The 25,510-nt window shown below is 45.4% G+C and overlaps 1 protein-coding gene across 1 annotated transcript in view; it reads left to right on the top strand.

Annotated features, from left to right (window-relative positions):
• Positions 1-18,134, top strand: part of col6a1 (collagen, type VI, alpha 1) — a 95,188-nt gene extending 77,054 nt beyond the window's left edge. Inside the window, exons 30-35 of the mRNA XM_072261250.1 lie at positions 823-956; positions 2,740-2,849; positions 9,625-9,808; positions 11,789-11,954; positions 12,116-12,145; positions 14,551-18,134. Coding sequence (XP_072117351.1) covers positions 823-956; positions 2,740-2,849; positions 9,625-9,808; positions 11,789-11,954; positions 12,116-12,145; positions 14,551-15,155 — 1,229 coding nt within the window. The 3' untranslated portion in view covers positions 15,156-18,134. The remainder of the gene's footprint in view (positions 1-822; positions 957-2,739; positions 2,850-9,624; positions 9,809-11,788; positions 11,955-12,115; positions 12,146-14,550) is intronic.
• Positions 18,135-25,510: the final 7,376 nt, after the last annotated feature.

The raw sequence follows: 25,510 nt of genomic DNA, 5'->3' as shown, positions 1-25,510 counted from the left end.
AATTGAAACCAAAGGGTGCAGGAAAGATTCATAAGGATGGATTGCAAGGCTGGAGTGTTAAGGAGAGATGGGATAAGTTGTGTTTGTTCACCCTGAAGCGATGGAGGCCTAAGAGGTGACATGATAGAGATATGTACATAAAATTATGATAGGTAGGTAACCAGAGTTTGTTTCCCATTGCAGTAGTGGTCTAAAGCTAAAGATATTGGCTCAGAGAGAGAGAGAGAGAGAGAGAGAGAGAGAGAGAGAGAGAGAAGTGGTTTAAAGGGGATGGGGGGGGTGTAATATTTTCTCACAGCATAATTGGTATTTTGGTAATGAGCTGCCAGAGGAGGTGGTAGAGGCAGGAACAGAGGCATCTGCACAGGAACTTAATAAATGAGCAAGTCACAGAGGGATATTAAATTAATGCGGTATTAGTATAGAAGCATGATAGTCGGCGTAGATATGATGGGCCGAAAGGCCTCTTTCTATGCTGTACTACTCCATGACTCTAAAGCTTAGCTGTTGAGAGTTCTCCTTCTGTGAATGTCACTGACCTCATGCCATCTACGTCCACTTTAAAACAAGCAACATTTCCAGAGCATCAATGAAAATCCCCTTAAAGAGTCAATCAATGGAGGAAGGTATGGAGAGATGAAAAATGAAGGGCTTTGTGGGAGGGAAGAGTTTGCCTGATTTTAGAATAGGTTAAAAGGTTGGCACAACAATATGGGCTGAAGGGCCTGTACTATGCTGCTCTATGCTCTGTAGATGTTCCTGGAATGAAAGCCTCAGGGTGTATCATGTTCAAGACAACCTGACTAGTACTTTTCCTTGCAGAGTGCAAGTGTGGGCCCATTGACCTCCTGTTTGTCGTGGACAGCTCAGAAAGTATTGGGGACCAAAACTTCCGCCTAGCCAAAGAGTTTATCATCAGCGTGATTGAAAGACTGACCAAAGACGAAAAGATCAAGGTGATGCCAGAATACTCAATGTGACAAGCGACTAATGAATAGGCTGCCTTAGATTTTTTAACAAGACTGTGCTCTGTAGGAGACAGAAAGCAGCACATCAGTTCCACTGTATCTTTCAGAAGATATGGCAGCCTGTTGGTTAATGAGATAAACTATTTTAATTCAGCAGGCATCATTGCATTTTAAATGTTATCATAACCACCCAATCTCCAAGTATCCTGCTCAAGCACTTCAAAGGAAACAGCAATGTTTGCAACTGGGTTGTGTTCAGATCAGACTACAGATAATCAAACTCATGAAACATGATCTAAGGTTGGAATTCTGTATTAGTGGACAGAATGCCAGGTCCAAAAAAACTATGGCCTCAGTCAAGATTTTGGTTTGACTTTCAAAAGGTTTTAAGGAGTTTTACATTTTTCATAGCAAGGTATATTTTAGCTATAGTGTAAATTTCAACAAAAATGCTGTCATTGGATCTATAACCAAACAAAGAGTGGAATTAATGACTCTGAGAGTATTCTTTAGGCATTAAAATCTCGGGAATTGGCAACCCTTTGCCCAAACGGAAAACAATTTCAAAGCTGAACTTGACAGAGTAAAACTCCCACCCTCTGCCCGTTGCAGTCTCGATGTAGTTCATTAATATGTTCTGAAGAGAACATGGCCAGTAGATTAGGTTACTGAGAGCAAGCGCCCGTTATCATCAGAATCAACGGGATGCTGGCAATTTCTTCCAGAGGAAAATAAACACTTCCTGGATGTTAGAAATTTGCAATAATTTAATCCAATATTTGTAGGCTGAATTAATCTGTTTAGACACTTTTATTTAAGAATAGCATTGGAAAATAGAAATAGTCTTCCCAAACATTTTCTGCCATTCAGTTAAACCATGGATCATCTCCATCTTAAATCCAGACGTTCATCTTAGTACAGTTAACACAAAACACCCTTTAAAATAAGTTCTTAAATGCCTAATCATATCAGGATCCCGACAGTAGATGTAACAGTTGTCCTGACAGTACAACTAGTGCCTCACCACTATCCAGGGACCTAAACAGTGCTTCCCTATGAGGCAAAGGTTCAATGAATCTCCTCCAACCTTGTCTACTGCGTTTGTTGCTGTGGACGTTTGCAAAGGCAGGCGTAGGCAGAACGACTGTTTTGCAGAGCCCCAATGCTCATCCACTGCTGATATCAGGATCCATGGTGTTTTGGAGATTTCCAGATTTTTCACACTCCACCAAGTGTGGAAAAAGTGTTTCCCAATTTCACTCATCCCTGAATTGTGGAAATCTATATCTCCACATACCCTATTGATTATATTTTGTTTATCTCAGTTAGATTGCTGCCTTTTTCAAAGAATGCCAGCTACTTTTATTCAGCTAGTCATGAAAATGTAACTCTTTAAAGCATCTTCCTGTCCAATGCCAATATGTCCTTCCACAGTACCTAAAGTTGAACATGAGATTTCGGATGAGGTCTGGCCTATGGCTCAGTCTACCTGAATCTTTCCTTTGGAAGCCAATCTTGTCATTTTTGTACAGTTTAAAATTCAATGAGCTTTTAAAACCATTTTTTTTAGTTTGTTGATTCTAATACTTTTTTACTTACAGGTTTCCCACTAACTTTGCTTCTATATAATTCTTTAGTCAATCGCCATCTCAAAGAATATCAGCGGTCTCTGGTTCAACATGTATTTGACCACATTCTGTGTACCTTGTTCCAATGAAGTCTGCTTCTGGACCAGGATGTCCTAATTCTCCTCTCTTTTTGACTTTTCCAGTTTGATGGCAAAGAATCTAATGTTGGAGTTGTGCAATACAGTCATGCTGGAACAGAAGAAATGGTCTCAATGGCCCATAATAACATCAACAGTCTATCTGAGTTGAAAGTGTACGTCTCCTGCTTTCTGTCTAATGGTTAATCCTTCATCTTGTTGGTTAAAATCCATGTCACCTACCCCCATGTTGTTTTCAGAATTGGCAGAATACAATAGCTTCATGGAAGGGAAATGGAGCGATTGTAATTCCTAATTCTCAAAGACATAAGGGAAGATTGAGGGGAGAAAACCTGATACATAACAGGTATACAGGGAAACGTGGTTTTATAATATGCTGGGCAGCGGAACGGTGGGAGCTGGTGGACGGAAGTGTACAGGGAAACGTGGTTTTATAATATGCTGGGCAGCGGAATGGTGGGAGCTGGTGGACGGAAGTGTACAGGGAAAGGTGGTTTTATAATATGCTGGGCAGCGGAATGGTGGGAGCTGGTGGACGGAAGTGTACAGGGAAACGTGGTTTTATAATATGCTGGGCAGCGGAATGGTGGGAGCTGGTGGACGGAAGTGTACAGGGAAACGTGGTTTTATAATATGCTGGGCAGCGGAATGGTGGGAGCTGGTGGACGGAAGTGTACAGGGAAGCGTGGTTTTATAGTATGCTGGGCAGCGGAACGGTGGGAGCTGGTGGACGGAAGTGTACAGGGAAAGGTGGTTTTATAGTATGCTGGGCAGCGGAACGGTGGGAGCTGGTGGACGGAAGTGTACAGGGAAACGTGGTTTTATAGTATGCTGGGCAGCGGAACGGTGGGAGCTGGTGGACGGAAGTGTACAGGGAAAGGTGGTTTTATAATATGCTGGGCAGCGGAACGATGGGAGCTGGTGGACGGAAGTGTACAGGGAAAGGTGGTTTTATAATATGCTGGGCAGCGGAACGATGGGAGCTGGTGGACGGAAGTGTACAGGGAAAGGTGGTTTTATAGTATGCTGGGCAGCGGAACGGTGGGAGCTGGTGGACGGAAGTGTACAGGGAAACGTGGTTTTATAATATGCTGGGCAGCGGAACGGTGGGAGCTGGTGGACGGAAGTGTACAGGGAAAGGTGGTTTTATAGTATGCTGGGCAGCGGAACGGTGGGAGCTGGTGGACGGAAGTGTACAGGGAAAGGTGGTTTTATAATATGCTGGGCAGCGGAACGGTGGGAGCTGGTGGACGGAAGTGTACAGGGAAAGGTGGTTTTATAATATGCTGGGCAGCGGAACGGTGGGAGCTGGTGGACGGAAGTGTACAGGGAAAGGTGGTTTTATAATATGCTGGGCAGCGGAACGGTGGGAGCTGGTGGACGGAAGTGTACAGGGAAAGGTGGTTTTATAGTATGCTGGGCAGCGGAACGGTGGGAGCTGGTGGACGGAAGTGTACAGGGAAAGGTGGTTTTATAATATGCTGGGCAGCGGAACGATGGGAGCTGGTGGACGGAAGTGTACAGGGAAAGGTGGTTTTATAGTATGCTGGGCAGCGGAACGATGGGAGCTGGTGGACGGAAGTGTACAGGGAAAGGTGGTTTTATAATATGCTGGGCAGCGGAACGATGGGAGCTGGTGGACGGAAGTGTACAGGGAAAGGTGGTTTTATAGTATGCTGGGCAGCGGAACGATGGGAGCTGGTGGACGGAAGTGTACAGGGAAAGGTGGTTTTATAATATGCTGGGCAGCGGAACGATGGGAGCTGGTGGACGGAAGTGTACAGGGAAAGGTGGTTTTATAATATGCTGGGCAGCGGAACGATGGGAGCTGGTGGACGGAAGTGTACAGGGAAAGGTGGTTTTATAATATGCTGGGCAGCGGAACGGTGGGAGCTGGTGGACGGAAGTGTACAGGGAAAGGTGGTTTTATAGTATGCTGGGCAGCGGAACGGTGGGAGCTGGTGGACGGAAGTGTACAGGGAAAGGTGGTTTTATAGTATGCTGGGCAGCGGAACGGTGGGAGCTGGTGGACGGAAGTGTACAGGGAAAGGTGGTTTTATAGTATGCTGGGCAGCGGAACGGTGGGAGCTGGTGGACGGAAGTGTACAGGGAAAGGTGGTTTTATAGTATGCTGGGCAGCGGAACGGTGGGAGCTGGTGGACGGAAGTGTACAGGGAAAGGTGGTTTTATAGTATGCTGGGCAGCGGAACGGTGGGAGCTGGTGGACGGAAGTGTACAGGGAAAGGTGGTTTTATAATATGCTGGGCAGCGGAATGGTGGGAGCTGGTGGACGGAAGTGTACAGGGAAAGGTGGTTTTATAATATGCTGGGCAGCGGAACGGTGGGAGCTGGTGGACGGAAGTGTACAGGGAAAGGTGGTTTTATAATATGCTGGGCAGCGGAACGGTGGGAGCTGGTGGACGGAAGTGTACAGGGAAAAGTGGTTTTATAATATGCTGGGCAGCGGAACGATGGGAGCTGGTGGACGGAAGTGTACAGGGAAAGGTGGTTTTATAGTATGCTGGGCAGCGGAACGATGGGAGCTGGTGGACGGAAGTGTACAGGGAAAGGTGGTTTTATAGTATGCTGGGCAGCGGAACGATGGGAGCTGGTGGACGGAAGTGTACAGGGAAAGGTGGTTTTATAGTATGCTGGGCAGCGGAACGGTGGGAGCTGGTGGACGGAAGTGTACAGGGAAAGGTGGTTTTATAGTATGCTGGGCAGCGGAACGATGGGAGCTGGTGGACGGAAGTGTACAGGGAAAGGTGGTTTTATAATATGCTGGGCAGCGGAACGGTGGGAGCTGGTGGACGGAAGTGTACAGGGAAAGGTGGTTTTATAATATGCTGGGCAGCGGAACAATGGGAGCTGGTGGACGGAAGTGTACAGGGAAAGGTGGTTTTATAGTATGCTGGGCAGCGGAACGATGGGAGCTGGTGGACGGAAGTGTACAGGGAAAGGTGGTTTTATAGTATGCTGGGCAGCGGAACGGTGGGAGCTGGTGGACGGAAGTGTACAGGGAAAGGTGGTTTTATAATATGCTGGGCAGCGGAACGGTGGGAGCTGGTGGACGGAAGTGTACAGGGAAAGGTGGTTTTATAATATGCTGGGCAGCGGAACGATGGGAGCTGGTGGACGGAAGTGTACAGGGAAAGGTGGTTTTATAGTATGCTGGGCAGCGGAACGGTGGGAGCTGGTGGACGGAAGTGTACAGGGAAACGTGGTTTTATAATATGCTGGGCAGCGGAACGGTGGGAGCTGGTGGACGGAAGTGTACAGGGAAAGGTGGTTTTATAATATGCTGGGCAGCGGAACGGTGGGAGCTGGTGGACGGAAGTGTACAGGGAAAGGTGGTTTTATAATATGCTGGGCAGCGGAACGGTGGGAGCTGGTGGACGGAAGTGTACAGGGAAAGGTGGTTTTATAATATGCTGGGCAGCGGAACGATGGGAGCTGGTGGACGGAAGTGTACAGGGAAAGGTGGTTTTATAATATGCTGGGCAGCGGAACGGTGGGAGCTGGTGGACGGAAGTGTACAGGGAAAGGTGGTTTTATAATATGCTGGGCAGCGGAACGATGGGAGCTGGTGGACGGAAGTGTACAGGGAAAGGTGGTTTTATAGTATGCTGGGCAGCGGAACGGTGGGAGCTGGTGGACGGAAGTGTGCAGGGAAAGGTGGTTTTATAATATGCTGGGCAGCGGAACGATGGGAGCTGGTGGACGGAAGTGACTGTATCCCTATTGTATCCCTTCAGTGAGCAGGTCAATTTTTTGGATTGTGGCTTTCCACACAATAGGAGTCAATGTTCATCACCATTTTCAAGCTTTTACTACTATATTGTGCATCACCAAGTTAGCTCCTGGTTTAGGTTGGTAGCGCATGAGGTTACATATAGTAATATATTTCTTCTGCTACTGATGTACCACCATGTCCAATGAATATCTGGGTCTTGTGCTTCCATATCTGTGCTTTTCCTGTTGAACCTAGTTCAGTGCTTCCTCGATAATGCTACTCCAGGATTATCAATGACCCACACCATCCAGGCCGTGCCCTCTTCTCCCTACTACTATTGGGCAGGAGGTACAGGAACCTTGGGTCCCACACCACCAGGTCCAGGAATTGTTATTACCCTAACGATATCAAACTCCTGAACCAGCATGGGTAACTTCACTCACCTCATCACTGAACTGATTTCACAACCAAACGATTCACTTTCAATGATCCTACAACTCATGGTCTCAGTATTATCTATTTCTCTTTATCTGAACAATTTATCTTTGTTTACACATTGGTTATTTGTCAGTCTTTGCTTATGTATCATTTTTCCTAAATTCTATTTTATTTTCCTGTAAATGCCCGCAAGAAAATGAATCTCAAGGTAGTACATGGTGACATATATGTACTTTGGTAATAAATTTAACTTTCACTTTGAGTTTGGCTAGAGGGCATGAGAAATACATCTCAACTTCTATGAACCTCTTCCAAAGCCTTGCATTAGCCCGTGACAGTCAGGAAGCAGCTAGCAAGAGTTGAAGTTCAAGTTCAAATTTATTGTCACCTGGCTGTACACATCTACAACCAAATGAAATAATGTTCCTTCAGACCACGGTGCACCCACAAACCATATATCACACACAGCGCATAAAACAAAATATTAATATATTAATAAAATCTAATCCAAAGTGCCTGTAGTGTGCTGCAACAGGTAAACAGTAAGCTTGCAGTCCTAGCGAAGAGACCTCAGTAGCGGCAGGGTATTCATTAGTTCCATGGCCTGAGGGAAGAAGCTGTTACCCAGGATGGCAGTCCTAGTCCTTATGCTCCTGTACTTCCTTCCTGATAGTAGTGGGTCAAAAAAATTGTGGGATGGGTGGTAGAGATCCTCAGCAATGCTTTGGCCCTTTCATATACAACGTTAAGAGTAAAAGTCACAAATAGGGGAGAGGGAGACCCTGATGATCCTCTCGCTGGTTTTTACTGTCCTCAGTAGGGTCTTGCGCCCAATGCCTTGCAGCTTCTGTACCACACAGTGATGCAGCCAGACAGGACACTCTCCATGGTGCTCCTGTAGAAAGTTGTTAGAATGGGAGAGTGGAGATTTGTATGCCTCAGTCTCTTCAGGAAGTGTAGACATTGCTATGTCTTCTTGACTAATAAGGAGGTGTTGAGGATCCAGCTAAGATTGTCTGTTATGTGCCCACCAAGAAACTTTGCGCTCTTCACTCTCTTCGTGGCAGAGCCTTTGATGTGCAATGGAAAGTGGTCAGCCTGCGCCTTCCTGCAGTCCACAGTCACCTCTTTTGTCTTGTCCACGTAGATACTCAGGTTGTTGTTCTCAAACCATTTGAAAAAGCCTCCGTCCCTCCTCTCGGTATGCTGACTCATCATTGTTGCTGACGTGGCCAACCACTGTTGTGTCATCAGCGAGCTTGATGATGCGGTTTGAGCTGCATGTGGCAGTGTAGACGTGAGTCAGCAGAGTGAACAGCCGTGGATTGATCACACAGCCCCGGGGGGCACCACTGCTTATTGTGATGGAGCTTGAGATATTGCTGCCAGCTCGAACGGACTGGGGTCTTTCCAAAAAAAAAAGTCCAACATCCATTTACAGACAGGCATGTTGAGTCCCAACAAGGACAGTTTACCCACCAGCCTCATGTTAAACACCTGGCAAATCAGGTGTCATTTTCTAACTGGGGCAGGATGGAGTGGAGGGCCAAGGCTATGGCATCATCTGTGCACAGGTTTGAGTGGTAGGCAGACTGGAAAAGGTCCAATGCAGCTGGAAAGTGGGATTTTATATGATCCATTACCAGCTACTCAAACCACTTCATGATTGTTGAGGTCAGTGCCATTCAGCCCGCAATATTGTTTCTGTTACTTTGCCTGCTGTCCCCCTCTGTCCAGTCGTTCCATCTGTGAGTGCCCTATGCGACTGGGGCTGGTCCAGAGCTCTGGAGGCATGAATATCAAAATTAGGCCCCAGAACATAAGGGTGACAACAGGAGTGGAGGGAGTGGGAGTTCAGAACTTTCATCCAAAGCTGGAGGATCAGCTGACAATCCTGACTCAAGGTGGATACATTTCCGCTAAACCAAACTTGGAATGCAGATCAATCTCAAGATAGGTTTGGGGGTTGAAGTGATTCTTGTTCTTATGTTCTGAATTCCTGGGATTTGCGGGTTCTTTGGTCCTTAGAGGAGTTAGGAGTGATGTAAGGTGTTGTGGGGTTGGGGGTCAGGAATGACAAGATAGATGTAGAGCTGTGTACCACCAGTGGGAGAACCTTAGGTAAGGGGAGGTAATTAGAGGAGTAAGGGCCGGTCATTTAAAATTGAAGTATGCAGGAAATTCTTCTCATGGAGGGCTGTGAAGGTGGGATTAATGGAGTACTTAAAGTGGGAGTTTAGAAACGTCAGGGAACTGAGGATGCAGAAGAGGAGCTGAGGCCTGAGGCAGATTACCATTGATAATTAGATCACAAGACATGCTTGAGGGGGCTGAGTGGCCTACCCCCACCCCTATTGTCTTGTGTTGTGGCCACATCAGTAGAGGCCTGATCATCATGGTTGTGCATGCCATTGCCCAGAACGTTTAGGAAAGCCCTAAGTTAGTCTGAGAAGGTCCTCACCAGGCTGGGCTGACTGGAGTCCACTGGCCATATTGGTGAAGGAAGGTCAGCCCTAGAGGTGGCTGTCCCAGGGATCCTGTTGAGATGATGGGAGTTTAGTGTGAACCAGGGTTGTTAGATACCTTGCACTTGGATAGCAACTACAGTTGACCTTGAGAAAGGAAGGGTGACAGGTGATTGGTGTCTTTGGAACAAGGATCCAACCTGCAGAGGAGCAATTCCTTGTGGAAAAATGTGGGAATCTGATTGATGAGAGCATACAGTCACAGCAGGTCATTTTGTTTCTTCTAACCCTCAGAGCAATTAAGAACCTTCGATGGATTGCCGGAGGAACATTCACTGGTACAGCACTGGACTGGTCAAAGAGAGCCTTTGGGCCATCGCTTCAGCGAACACAAGTAGCTCTGGTGCTGACTGACGGACGCACGGACATTCTACGGGACCCCAAACCGCTGTCATCGCTTTGCAGTGCGGCGGCTCGTGTATGTAGCCTGCCATTCACTCTCTGCTTTTCTGAAAGCCTTCTCTTTAATTTCATCACATGGACCTCCTTGATCTAGCAAGACCAGGGGAAGAAGTGTTGAAACCCATGGACGGTTTTGGCAGAGTGGAGAGAGGAAAGTAGAAATTTTTTCTGCCGACTGGAAGCGCATTCAGTGATGGACATGGATTTAAGATCATTCACACAGAGTTTTCTTCGGTTGGGTGAGACTAGAAATAGAGATCATATGGTACTGTGCGTATATATAGCTGGGGTGCTTAAGACTTTTGCACAGAACTGTATTTGTCACTGTGGAGCAGAGAGCGAGTTTGTAAATCGGGAGCAAAGGTGATTGGGAATGGTGAGGGTGGAGTGTCGTGGGAGGGGTGTGGGACAGGTGTTAGAGAAGGAGTGCCAGGACGGGGGTTGGCATGGATGTAAACACATCCAACCCTGAGACACCAGGCAAGGTCATTTGATTCCAAACAATTGGCTTATTGATCATTGCAGAATATCTCTATGGTGCTTTTCACTCCATCCCCTCTGCTTTCTCCTTTTCCCAACCATGATTCCCCTCTTGCTGTCCCCTTCCCACTCTCGGTCCACAATAGAGACCCATATCCGAATCAAGTTTATCATCACTCACAAATGTCATGATTTTTTTTTTGTGGCAGCAGTACAGTGCAACACATAAAATTACTATAGTACTGTGCAAGTCTTAGGCACACTAGCTATATATAATACATATATATTTTATGTACTTTTGCACACTACTGTAGATTATGGGTGAAAGGTGAAATATTTAAGGGGAACCTGAGGGAGAATTTCTTCACTCAGACATTGAGGAGTGAGCTGCCAGCAGAAATAGTGGATGCTGTTTCAATGTCAACACTTAAGAGAGATTTAGGTAAGTACAGGGATGGGGTTGGGGGGGGGGGGTGGTGGTGTATGGAATGCTATGGTCCAGATGCAGGTTGATGGGATAGACAGAACAGTAGGTAGAACTAGATGGGCCAAATGGCTTTTCTGTGCTGTAGTCCTCCAAGACCCTAAGTTATTCAAAATGGAAGGCACTAGCCCAAAGAGTCAGTATTAATATCCAAAAGGGAATCTATTGTGCTCCTCCTCATCCAGATGTTGAAAGCCACATCAGTCCTCACATTACCTTGAAGTTCAGTGTCTCCAAGTCATTCTTGACTAGGATCTCACTTTCCAGCCACTAAACTCAGTCTAAGTACTAACAGTCATACCCCACCTCTCACCTTAGCATTCCTTCTTGTGCTTGAACTGCAAATGAATTGAAGTTTAAAAATTCCAGCAGTGTTTTATAATTGCCCCACAGTTCCATACCTTTGCATCACCTCCTTCAGTTCTTGAAACCCCCAAAGTTGGTGCTGTAGATTTTTTTGACTTGGTAGAGCAGACTTGATGGGCCAAATGGCCTAATTCTGCTCCAATACCTTATGGTGTGCGGATTCCATTATCTGACTGAGACCTCTTGTGTATCCCATACTTCCTACATCTAGTGGATTGCGGCTGTGCCTAAGCTCTAAGTTCCTTCTCAAGCCTCTCTGTACCTTGACAATGACCCACAGAGTCCTGATGACAAAATGCCAACTCTTTATTCCTTTTCATAGATGCTGCCTGATTGGCTGAGTGCTTCCAGCATTTTGTATGCATTACTCTAGATTTCCAGCATCTGCAGAATCTCGTGTGTTCTCATTTCAATAACGTAAATCTTAGAAACATTTCCTTGGATGGTGGTGTCAAACTTATTGCTATTGCTTCGTTTCCTATAGTTGAATGCAAATGAATGTTGATATTGTTGTAGTTAATGTGTTTAGTTTACATCCACGATCCAAAACCCACCACTCGCTCACTAGGTCTTCTGCCCCCTGGTAACCATTCCTCTGCCCTCTGACCTCATTTACTGACACAGCTTTTTAAGTTGGCCTCTCACCAGCTTTTCATTGTGTCCCAGGTGGTCTCGGTTGGCGTGGGTGATGTTTTCTTGAACGAAGCTGCCTCGGAGAGCCTGGAGCAGATTGCCTGCCAAGACCCCAGCGGGGCCCTGACGAGCACGAGCTACGTGGAGCTGCGGAAAAACGTGACGTTATTCGAAAACATGATTGCATTGATCTGTAAAGGTAAGTCTCAAGCCTGTCTGGAGCATAACTATCCTGTTCCTTCTCAATATCCAGGGCCTCTGTTTTAGGGAACACGGCACAATTTATTGATATTTTGTTGGGTTTTTAATCAATTATGAGCTTTTTTTTAATATTGATGAGTTGTGTGTTTGCCTTTACAGACAAGAAGTGCCCAGACTACTCTTGCCCAAGTAAGTGTATTTTTAATGTGTTACCTTATGCTGAAGACAAGGGCACCGGTACTAAATTGGTACCTGCCTGTGAATAGCTGAAGATTGAGTTGGATTCCAGCAGGATTGGGAGTGTGGGCCAGGGAGCTATGGGGATGTTTCCCAGCCAGCGGTGGGTGGAAGTCGTGGGGATGATGTGGGTATGAAAGGCAGAGGAGAAATTGCCAGGGGCTCTTGCAATGTGAGAGCAGGAGGAAACTGGAGACTCATGCAGGACAACAGAGGAGAAGAGAAGACAGGGGAGGAGAGGACAGGGCAGGACGTAGGTTTGCTCTCCAGCAACCGCTGCCATCCAGGAACTTTCCTCTGTCCTTTTATCAAGTTATCAAAGTAATCATCCTCCTTCCACCGAGATTCAGCTGCCGGTGTTAACAGTCAATGGCAGTCGACACCCTTTGGACCCAACTCTAGACTAAAATCTCATTTGTTTCTGGCTTTGTAAACTAGAACCACCCTCCTACTGAGCCTGAAAGTTCTTACACTACAGCAATCAATGGGGTTATATGTAGCATAGGAAGAGAACTCAAGTGTTAATTCTGAGGCACTGAGTGTGTAACTTTTTGACTAAAAGTTGCTTGAGGTCTCATGAAATGATTAGTTGGCTCTCAGAGTTGTGCCGAAAAAGTGTGTTGGACCGCTTTGATCCTCAGTGGCTGGTCTACATGAATTCAGACTCAGATTCATTTATTTGTCACGTACATCGAGAGACGCAGTGAGGGGTGCCACTCGTGTTAACAACCAACAGAACCTAGGGCCGTTCTAGAGGCAGCCTGCACCAACACGGCATGCCCACAGCGCTCGGCAGAACAACACAGAACACAACCTGAAAGATGGCAGATGGAGTTTACTGCTGATAAATGTAAGGTGTTACATTTTGGTAGGACTAATCAAAATAGGACATACATGGTAAATGGTGGGGCATTGAAGAATGCAGTAGAATGGAGGGATCTAGGAATAATGGTGCATAGTCCCCTGAAGGTGGAATCTCATGTGGATAGGGTGGTGAAGAAAGCTTTTGGTATGCTGGCCTTTATTAATCAGAGCATTGAGTATAGGAGTTGGGATGTAATGTTGAAATTGTATAGGGCATTGGTAAGGCCAAATTTGGAGTATTGTGTACAGTTCTGGTCACTGAATTATAGGAAAGATGTCAATAAAATTGAGAGAGTACAGAGGAGGTTTACTAAAATGTTGCCTGAGTTTCATCTCCTAAGTTACAGAGAAAGGTTGAACAAGTTAGGTCTTTATTCTTTGGAGCGTAGAAGGTTGAGGGGGGACTTGATAGAGGTGTTTAAAATTCTGAGGGTTCGGCACGGACTAGAAGGGCCGAGATGGCCTGTTTCCGTGCTGTAATTGTTATATGGTTGTATATGGTTATATGATTAACCAGCAACAGGTGTGAAACAAGCCCCCTCCTTCCCTCCCTCCCACCCACCCACAAACAGCTCCGGGGCAGACCTCCAGCCTCCGGACCCTACCAGTCACTCCAGGAGTCAGCCACAGAGTGAAGCTCCCTCCGTTGACTCCACTGAACTGGCATCAGTTCTTCCTCTGGAATACGCTGTGGTAGTGCGATCGTAATCATGGCCCATTCACCGGGTGGCGGTTACAAGTACCACCGCATGAAGCCTTCCACAGGACTGCTCACCAGTGCTTCTGCCCAGTTAGTTGGAAATTATGTTCGGTGTGGGCTGTCAAGCTGTTTTCTCATCCACAGCATCAGCAGCACTTGGGTTTGCAGGGCTTGATGCTTACAGAGGCACTGAGAGATCTGCCTGATGCTAATCTGATTGGCTGAGTGTTTCTCCCCAGACACCGCACCAATCACTTAGCCTTTTATCAATATGATGCCACACAGATTGGCATTACATCCTGACTCATCAACAGTCTTAATCCTTTCTCTTCTCTTGCCTTCCAAAGACTGAAGGTGTTGGGGGGTGGGGGGTGCAGGTGGAGCCTTTATCAATATTTTCTTACTAAATCCCTGCCACATATTCTGTCCTGAGAACAGTCTGCCCCCTTGTTTCCAGTGTTTACAACAGTTGTTTGCATTCCATAAGCACCTTCCATGTAATAATGCGCACACAGCAGCCAAGTTGTAAGTATTTGAGGTGCGGGGTGTGTGGGAGACTAGGACTTAAGGAGGCAGAAGTCATCATCTGAAGAAGCATGAGCCCTCAAGGTGAATTTTAAACAATAGAACCAGTAGCCAGTTCACAAAGGCCAATGGGTAAACAAGGTTTGGGACTGTACCAGAACCAAAGTGATTTGACAACTTGCTGGTAATTTGTGTATTTCATTTAAAACTTGCAATATTGTTTTAGTCCATTTCAAAAACTTGGCCTTACCGATTGTTTTCTCTACAGTAACATTCAACACCTCAACCGACATCACTTTGCTGGTTGACAGCTCCACCAGCGTTGGGAGCAAGAACTTTGAAACCACCAAGAGATTTGCCAAGCGACTGGCAGAGCGCTTCCTTAAAGATGCAGAGGTCAAGCCTGGTGTTAGGGTGCGGGTTTCTGTGGTTCAGTACAGTAAAAATCAGGTGGTCGAGGCCCAGTTCTCGAGCAACTACACCATCGTGTCGGAAAGCATAGACCAGATGAAGTTCATGAATGATGCAACTGATGTGGCGGCTGCCCTGCAGCGTGTGATTGCGAACTACCGGAACATTCGGGGCAATGTCAATAAGAAGGTCCTCTTGTTCACGGACGGTCGATCCCAGGGAGAGCTGGTGAACGCCATAGAGCGGCAGGCGCAAGCAGCAAAAGCAAACCAAGTCACGGTCTTTGCCCTCGCCGTGGGTGACCAGGTGAATGAGGACATTCTCCGGGCTTTAGTTGCTGGTAGAACGATTGACTATGATGTAGATATTGGCGCACGCTATCTCTTCCGGGTAAAGGAATACCCTTCCTTTTTGAGAGGTGTATTCTACCAAACAGTTAGCAAACAAATGTCACTTTATTAACAATGAAGAAATTTCTAAGCCCTCTAAGCTCTCCTATTTTATGCATTTTTATAAAGTGGTTACTTTCTTTGGGAATTTGCTTTCTTGGATTTTGCATTGTCTTTCGAAGTGTATCTTCATTCAGGAATGTTCCTACCCTGTGCCATCCCGTCGCTCTGTGACTTTGCTCTAATGTATACCACTCCACCCTCGTGGTTCCTGTACCACTGTCTATCCACTACCTTCTGCAAGGCTGGGACACTTTTCCTTCCTTTCAGTGCTCCTGGTTCAGGCAGCTGGAGGTACCATATCCTGAGGTTAAAACAAGGTGGCAAGGTTTGTGTAGGTCCCTGCCTCAGAGAGCTTCCTCTGAGTTAGTGAGAAAATAGGATCTGGTCATTGTTGCACTAGTCTTGTGGATGTTAGATGTGGTGGTAGAAAATCAGTGATGTCCTTGCACACCGTGGATGCCTGAAATTAATATTCAGCTGCCGAGGGCATCTCCTGGTCAGCAGGTTAGCGGCTGGAAGACTGTTTCAGAACCCCTCAGGGACACCGGGCTCCCTGGACGGAGGAAGCACTTGATTTGGCCCAGTAAACACCTAACTCTGGCACGGTCAGGCCTTCTCCCTGATCCACACTGCTGTCTCCCAGGTACATGTGACAAGCACAATTTACGTGACTCAGGCTTGAGCCTAGTTGTGACCTGGCTCAGTTACAGCCTGGACCCAGCCATGGTCTGGCCTCAGCTATGGCCTGGGGCTCAGACACATTCTGGGCCCAATGCCGGCCTTCCCACTTCAAGCAGTGCTCGGCCTCGGGCCTTTCTGTCCAGAATTCCCTCACCAGAGGTTGTTCTTCTCAGTCCAGTGGTGGCAAAACAGCTCAGAGCCCTGCAGCCACACTTGATGCAGTTCCAGCTTGCGAAGGTCAGCCTGCTGCTGACCACTTGCACATCAGAGCCTCCGGCAGGACTTTAAACCTGACGGCTTCTCAAGGGACCCATGGATAGTGCTAGGTCAAAGTCTGTGCACTACCTTTGGCAGGGGCCCAAGCCCTTGCTTGCTCCCTCTATTAATGGTTTTATTCCCTCAGATGCTCCCCTAGAGTCCCATTAACTTGTTGCTATTTGCTACTGGACAGTTTGATTGGAGTCAGTTCATTTAAAGGCAAGGTAAGTAAAGCTGATTGATAGGTGAAAAAAAGAGCAGAAAACACTCCACTTGCGTTGGTAATATGAAAGGAGTAGGTCAACAGATGCTTCACCAGTTTGCCAGCTTGTGCAGATCACCAACACTTGATAGCCAGCTGTAGTCGATTATCATCTTCACTACGTTGCCAGTGATCCATATATGCAGTATCTGGAGAAACTGTTCCCCGAGAAGCTTTAAGTCTTGGGACTGAATTAGTGGTCAGATTTTCCAGTGACTATCCATCATGTATAACCTGACCTGTGGATCAGGCCACATTAGCCCAAAGTTCTGTTAGATGCATCCAATGATGATGATGAGATCAGTGGAGGGTGGTTACGATTAAGCAGTTGTTTATATTTTTATTTTGTTCCGTGATTCAGCGTGGAGTCCCTTGGAGCTACACCACCCCAGCAACCCCACAACCCCGATTCGCCCTAACCTAATCACAGGATCATTTAGGTACGTCTTTGGGCCAAGGTAGGAAACCTGGAGAAACCCCATGTGTTCCATGGGGTGGATATACAGAGACTCCTCACAGAATGGTATTAGGATTGAACTCTGAGCTCCGAAACACCCCCAATAATATTTGTGTCGCACTAACCGCTATGCCAGCATTGATCTAAATATTTTAAACGATGGTACCACACAGTTGTATAAAAATGTGGGATCACCATAAAGTACAGAGTAGATTGATTTCCCAGCAATTATTTTGAAGCGACTTAGCCTTATATACATTAAAGCAACTTACACCAATGTGCCCACTCGTAGTCTTCCTAAAAGTTGGATGGCTAAGTCAACCGAGGCCACATTACAGTATCAACTTGCTTCAGAAAAGCCAAAGTAAATTTTATTATCAAAGTTCATATCTGTCACAGTATACTCCATTGCGATTTATTTTCCTTCAGGCATTCACAGGAAAATGAAGAGAATGAATCTCAGGGTTACATTTGGTGACAGATGTACTTTGATAATAAATTTACATTGACTTTAACTTGTCTGAAATCGAACCTCTCATTTTTTTTCTACCAAAGACCAACCAGCGTAGGGTGAGGGAAGTCTGTCAGAAGAGGCAGTTGTAGGCAAGATCAAAGGAAAATGGAATGTGCATGATCAGGAAGTTGGTTCTCTTGAAGGAAGAAAGGATGAGGGATGTAGTAAGAATGAGGTTAGTAGTAGATTATTTGTGGAATGATGGGTTACAAACTGAAGTCTGATTAAAGTATCATTATTACTTCAGAATATAAGAGATAGCTGTTGGCTAGATTTATCCACAGAATATAGTACATGGGCAGTGGGCTTCTCACACCTGTCTGTGATGGGAGGTCATGGCATTGTGAGTGAAAGGGCAAGACTCAATATCAATGAACATTTGATGAATAATGGACCCTGGAGGGTGTGTAATACCACAGAGATCGCTTAGTTTTAGGGGAGTACTTTGGAATCGCTAAGCATACTGAGACCTGATCGTTCAGCATTTTATTTTAATGAACAAACTGTGTTATGATCATCAAGTAACCATTTTGAATGTAAATAAATGTTACTTTAAAGTAAACTTATATTGGTGCTATGAACATAGAGGGCTTCCAAAAAAAATTTACAACACTAAAAGTTTTGGACCACGTGTGAGGTAAAACCTGCTTTAAATCTATCTCGTATTTTGCAGAACTCATTTTGTATTTGTAAAATATAGACTTTTTTTTTAATGGGACCTGTATCATGTTTGCAATCATTGTTGTAATTACACAATTGGAGATCATGTATGGATTGGGTCATCAGTGTTAAATAAAGATTTTAATGTTTACTGTCAGTACTTTAATTTATTTTGGAGTATGCTGTATGTTATATTTGAGATGTTCATGCTAAAATCTACCAGTATCATTTTACTGAAGCAACACTAACTCTACTAATACATTCACTACCCATCTTAAATAACAACGCTCCTCACCTCCCCTCCCACACCCAATGGCTCATTGTCCAGTCCTTGGTTAACTATGTTAACTATGTTCATGGACATGGAAGTAGCACACAACATGCTGGAGGAACTCAGCAGGCCAGGCAGCATCTATGGAAATGAGTGAACAGTTGACGTTTCTGGCTGAAACTCTTCATCAGGACGGGAAAGGAAGAGGAAAGGCCAGAGAAAGAGATTGGGGAGGGGAGGAAGAAGTACAAAGTGATAGGTGATAAGTGAAACTGGGAGAGGGAGAGGGGATGAAGTAAAGAGCTGGGAGGTTGTTTTGTGAACAAGATAAAGGGATGGCTAAACCTCTTTTTACCAGTCCTGAAGAAGGGTCTTTTCCATAGATGCTGCCTGGGCTGCTGAGTTCTTCCAGCATTTTGTGTGTGTTGCTCAGATTTCCAGCATCTGCAGATTTTCTTGTGTTCATGCACATGGAGATGGATGTATCCCAGCACAGACATGAAAGGTAGGTTTCCCTGAGGGGTACTAGTAGACTACCTCTACCTGAGACCAGGTGACAACTCTCGGACACTTCCTCATACCTATCCCTCGAGGAGGACTACACTCCACAGCAATAGAAAACCATCGCCGACTCTATCAGTGACCTCACCAACTCGGAAAAACTCCCTTCTACTGTCACCAACCTCAGAGTTCCCTTACCCCGCACTGCTTGCTTCTACCTCCTACACAAGATCCACAACCCTGACTGTCTGGGTAGGCCTTTTGTCTCTGCCTGCTCCTGCTCTACTAACCCCATGTCCTCATACCTTGATTCCATTCTACCCACCTCGGTTCAGTCCCTTCCCACCTACATCCGTGACTTTTCTCATGCCCTCGATCTCCTCAGTAACTTCCAATTCCCCAGCCCCGACCGCCTCACCTTCAGTCTGGATCTTCGGTCCCTATACAATTCTATCCCCATCAAGAAGGCCTAAAAGCTCTTCATTTTTTTCTTGACAAAGAAACCTACCAATCCCCCTCTACCACCCCCTCCTCCGTCTGGCGGAACTGGTGCTCATCCTGAACAATTTTCCTTCAGTTCCTCCCACTTTCTCCAAACCTGAGGGTAGCCTTGGGCACTGACATGGGCCTCAGCTATGCCTGCCTCTTCGCCAGTTATGTAGAACAGTCTATGTCTGAAGCCTTTCCGGGTTGCACTCCCCAGCTCTTCCTCCACTGCCTTGGTGCCACTTCATGTATGCATGCTGAGCTCATCAATTTTGGGGAGCACTTTGTCAAGCGCCTTGACACCACCACAAGCGGGACTTCCTGGTAGCAAACATTTTAATTCCCATTCCAATGTGTTGATCCATGGCCTCCTCTTGTGCCAAGATGAGGCCACCCTCAGGGTGGAGGACCAACACCTTATTTTCCGTCTGATTAACCTCATCCTGATAGCATGAATATTGATTTCTCCTTCCAGTAAACAAAAATTCCACCCCCCTCACCTGCTTTATTCCCCACTCTGACCTTTTACTTCCTCTCACCTGACTATTACTTCACCCTGGGTTCCCTCCTCCCCTTTCTCCTATTGTCCACTCTCCTCTCCTATCAGATTCTTTCTTCCTTCTTTCTGGCTTCATCCAGCTAGCTTCCTTCCTCTCCACCCACCTTTTAGTTCAGGCATCTCACCCCTTCCCTCTCAGTCCTGAAGAAGGGTCTTGGCCCGAAATGTCGACTGTTTTCCATAGATGCTGCCTAACCTGCTGAGCTCCTCCAGCATTTTGAGTGTGTTGTTAGTGGACTAGATGACTTTTTATATAACAGCATTCCCAGTTATTATTACTGATGCTAGTTTTTATTTTCCATATCTATTGTGGATTTAAAGTACCCACCTACCATAGTGGAATTCAATGTTAACTGTCAGCATATCGATAGTCTATTGCTCAGGACTCTAGAGACTAGAACCAGGAGACGAGAACTCTAGAGACCTAGAGCATCTGTCTTACCAGAGCAGATTACTACCAGCTCAGATTCTTCTGAATGAAATCATCCCACATGATTTTTTTCATTTCAGCAATGTCTCCATTTAATATAAAGTTCAATGCGCGTTGCTTCAGGAAGACTAAGGTATCATTAAGGATGTCCATTCCCTTTTCTCTCATGGCCTTCTGGGAGAAGACACAGGGATCTGAAAGCCCAAATGACCACACTCAAGAACAGCTTCTTCCTCAGAGTGCTGAACCATTCTCCTCCTTCACATCCCTTCCAATTCTCAGCCACTTAATTCAGCCTCCAGTATTACAGCACAGTAGAGGCCCTTCGGCCCACAATGTTGTGCTGCCCTACTTCAAGGGCAATCTGAATCTCCCCTCCATTTTTCTTTCATCCACACGCTTATCTAAGAGTCCTTACACGACAGCATTTTGCTTTGCAATACTTCAGCTTGCACTATGATCTTTGCACCATCGTGTTGTTTTGAGACTCACACTATCTGGTGTTGCATTTAGTGTTGGAATGTATACTATTTACTTGGTGAGCTGCAGGGGAACAGGGAATTCCATTACACCCCCGTGTAACTAATCTAACCTAACCAGATATGATCAAGGTGTTTTGTTGAAACATCACCAATATTTACACAGCTGCTGAGATGCAGTGAGTGTCTGAAAGGAGACCGTAGAGGAGGGAAGGTAAGGGCAGGAATGGATGCACACAGATCACCAGAGCACAGGAGCTGAGCAGCAGAAGGTATGACCTCAAAGAGAGGAGTAATGGACATTAGAGTTAAGCAGGAAATGAGCATTGGAGTGCACAGAACTCTCTGGGATGGGAGGTGGTTAGAGATACAAGGGGATACAGAATCTCTGGCATTTTACACACAGAGAAGCTCATCGTGTCTGTGCTCGTCAAAAGATTTTAACCAGTCCAATCCCGCTATAGCTCAGCTCTGTTTTCATATAATGAGTCATAGCACCTCAGCACAGATACAGGACCTTCAGCTTATCCGGTCCATGCCAACCCAATCTTCTGTCTAGCCCCATCTAATTGCACCAAGAAAATATTGCTCCAAACCCGCCTCATCCATGTACCTATCCTAACTTCCTTTAGATGTTACAATTGAACCTGCATTTGCCACTTTAGTTGGCAGCTCATTCTGAGCTTGTGCCACTCTTGGAGTGAGGTAGTTCTCCTCAGATTCCCCTTAAATATTCCACCTTTCACCCTAAACCTGTGATCATTGGTTCTCATCTCACCCAACCTGAGGGGAAAAGGCCTGTATGCATTCACCCTATCGATGTCCCTCATAATTTTGTGTGCCTCTATAACATCTTCCCCTATACTCCAGGGAATAAATTCCTAACCCTTTCAGTCTTTTCCCATAACCCTGATCCTCAAATCCTGGCAACATCCTTGTAAATTTCCTTTGTACCCCTTCAAGCTTATTGATAACTTCTCTGTAGGTGAGTGACCAGAACTGCACATAGTACTCTAAACTTTGTCTCACCGAAATCTTGTACAATTTCAACATAACATCCGAAGTCCTGTTCTCAATGCTCTGATTTATGAAGCCAATTTGTTGAAAACTCTCTTCCCTGGACGATATAGCTGCGATGACACTTTCAAAGAATTACACGTCTGTATTCCCAGGTGCCTTTATTCTGCCACACACGTTTGAGACCTTCCATTCACTTACCCCGGCGTGTCCTTTCAAAGGACAACACCTCACTCTTGGCAACATTGAATTTCACTGCTAGTTTTCAGCCCATATTGCCAGCTGGTCCAGACCATGCTGCAAGACTTGATAGCCTTCCTTGATGCCCAGTACACCCCAAAGACGAGTAGAGCTGCTCAGACATCTTTTCCAGCAGTGAGTTCCAAATCATTTCCTTACTCTTGGTGAACACATTATAGACCGTAAGACCATAAGACATAAGAGCAGAATTATGCCATTTGGCCCATCGAGTCACACATGGCTACTTTGTTATCCCTATCAATCCCATTCTGCTTTCTCTCTGTAACCTTTGACACCTTGACAAATCAAGAACATATCAACCTCTGCTTCAAATATACTCAAAGACTTGGCCTTCACAGCTGCCCATGGCAGTGAATTATCCTCACTTCCAATCCAATACCTCTACCAATTACTCTAAATCTATGCCCTATAACCTTTGTTTGATTAGATAGCAGAGAGAGGTCCTTCCTCTTTATTCAGTCTTCATAATTTTATCCACCTTGTTTACACCTGTTTCAAAGAGAAAACCCTGCGCAGGTAGTTACATGGCAGTGGGACAGCACAGTAGCAGAGTAACACTTCACAGTACCTGTGACTGGGGTTCAATTCCCGCCACTGTCTGAAAGGAAATTGTATGTGGTAGATTTCCTCCCACAGTCTAAAGACATACGGGTAGGGTTAGTGAGCATGCTACATTGGCGGTGGAAGCATGGCGACACTTGCGGACTGCCCCCAGCACATCCTCAGACAGTATTAGTCATTTATGCAAAATGAGCCATTTCACTGTATGTTTCAATCTACATGTGAAAAATAATTTTTTGAATCAACACACATGAAAGTTGCTGGTAAATGCAGCAGGCCAGGCAGCATCTCTAGGAAGAGGTACAGTTGACATTTCGGGCCAAGACCCTTCGTCAGGCCTCGTGTTTACGATCATTTTTGGATCTTTGTTTATCCAATCTTTTGTCGGAGCTTCATTTATCAGACCAAAATCCATATGCATTGTCTCTGCACCCTCGCCAGTGGAATTACATTTCCCCTGTAACATGCTGACATGTGGTCTAACTAGTAAAGAGATCCAGCATGACCTCACTGCTACCATAATGTCACAGCCAATAAAGGGAAGCAATTTTTCTTAGATTGCCCTTCAATATTTCACTTTTATAACCAATTTATTTACTTGTCCTTCTCCCTTTTATGGTTGTTCATTATCCATTCCCTTGACTTGGTTCAATACCCCACACTTGAGTGAATAAGACTCTCTTTGCTACTTTTTGATCTAACTGGCAGGCCTTCTATACCTTCATACACTTTCAAGCTTACCACCTGTCAAAGACAGACCATCCCAAGGTAATCAACGGCTTCCATACTGACAGAGGTCAATTTTGTCTACAAGTCAGAAAATACACACAAATCTCTGCAGGTATTGTAATAAATGGAATCGAAAACACATAAGACAAACAAGAGAGAATAATTACTAGAAGTGGAGAGAGAGGAAAGTAACTCTACCATTCACAGGAAGATATGTGTGTATGTACATTGGACTTCTCAATTTGATAATATCTTGAGAGCTTGTTCATTAGTAAGAGGTGTCCACTCAATTACTGGATGTTTGTGACCTGGGGACATTGGGTATATGGCTCATTTTTGCCTCATCTACAAACCTCCTTACCACACTCCATATTTAAGTCAGTTATATATCCTACAGCAAGCAAGACAAAGTTCCAGATAAAGCTTCAACATAACATCCTTGCTTTTATATTCTAGTCCTCTTGAAATGAATGCTAACATTGCATTTGCCTTCCTTACTACCAACTCAGCCTGCAAATTAGCCTTCAGGGAATCCTGTAAGAGGACTCTGAAGTCCCTTTGCACCTCAGATTTTTGATTTTTCTCTCCATTTAGAAAACAGTCTACACTTTTATTCTTTCTACCAAAGTACATGACCATACACTTCCAGGCACTGTATTCCATTTGCCACTCCTTTGCTCATTCTCCTAATCTGTCTAAGAGCTTCTGTACCCTCTCTACTTCCTCAAAACTACCTGCCCTTCCACCTTTCTTTGTATCATCTGCAAACTTTGCAACAAAACCATCAATTCCATCAGATGCCATTGACAAACAACATAAAAAGAAGCGGTCCCAACACAGATCCCTGTGAAATACCAGTAGTCACTGGCAACCAACCAGGAAAGGCTGGTTTCATGGCCTTTCCAGTCAGCCACTGCTTCTTCATTAATGCTAGTATCTTTCCTGTGATACCATTGGCTTTTAGCTTCTTAAGCAGCCTCATACGCGGCACCTTGTCAAAGGCCTTCTGAAAATCCAAGTACACAACATCCACCGATTCTCCTTTGTCTATCCTGCTTGTTATTTCTTCAAATAATTCCAACAGATTTGTCAGGGAAGATTTTCCCTTGAGGAGACCATGCTGACCGCCTTATTTTATCATGTGCCTCCCAGCATCCCGAAGCCGCATCCTTAACAAGTGACTCCAACATCTTCACAACCACTGAGGTCAGACGAGCTAACTTATAACTGCCTTTCTTCTGCCTCTATTCCTACTTGGAGAGTTGACTTACATTTGCAATTTTCTAGTCTTACGGAACCATTCCAAAATCTGGTATTTCTTGAAAGATCATTACTAATGCCTCCACAATCTCCTCAGCCATCTCTTTCAGAACCCTAGATCTTTCTTCAGTAGGGAAGACACAAACAATCTCCCAGATGTAATAGTGGCCAGAGGAGGAACTGAAGGAAATTCGCATTAGGCAGAAAATGGTGTTGGGTAAACTGATGGGACTGAAGGGTGATACATCCCCAGGGCCTGATGGTCTGCATCCCAGGGTACTTAAGGAGGTGGCTCTAGAAATCGTGGACGCATTGGTAATCATTTTCCAATGTTCTATAGATTCAGGATCAGTTCCTGTGGATTGGAGGGTAGCTAATGTTATCCCACTTTTTAAGAAAGGAGGAAGAGAGAAAGCAGGCAATTATAGACCAGTTAGTCTGACATCAGTGGTGGGGAAGATGCTGGAGTCAATTATAAAAGATGAAATAGTGGCATATTTGGATAGCAGTAGCAGGATAGGTCCAAGTCAGCATGGAGTTACGAAGGGGAAATCCTGCTTGACTAATCTTCTGGAATTTTTTGAGGATGTAACTATGAAAATGGACATGGGAAAGCCAGTGGATGTAGTGTACCTGGACTTTCAGAAAGCCTTTGATAAGGTCCCACATAGGAAGTTAGTAGGCAAAATTAGAGCACATAGTATTGGGGGTGGATACCATGGATATCCACCATGGATAGAAAATTGGTTGGCAGACAGGAAACAAAGAGTAGGGATTAATGGGTCCTTCAGAATGGCAGGTGGTGACTAGTGGGTTACCGCAAGGCTCAGAGCTGGGACCGCAGCTATTTACAGTATACATTAATGATTTAGATGAAGGGATTAAAAGTAACATTAGCAAATTTGCAGATGATCACCTGAGAATGGGGAAGCACCAAGATTTCTTCCACAACACATTCAAACCATGAACTCTACTACAT

This window comes from Mobula birostris, chromosome 6 (genome assembly GCF_030028105.1).
Source record: "Mobula birostris isolate sMobBir1 chromosome 6, sMobBir1.hap1, whole genome shotgun sequence".
Taxonomy (NCBI): domain Eukaryota; kingdom Metazoa; phylum Chordata; class Chondrichthyes; order Myliobatiformes; family Myliobatidae; genus Mobula; species Mobula birostris.
This window is presented reverse-complemented; position numbering and strand designations above follow the sequence as displayed.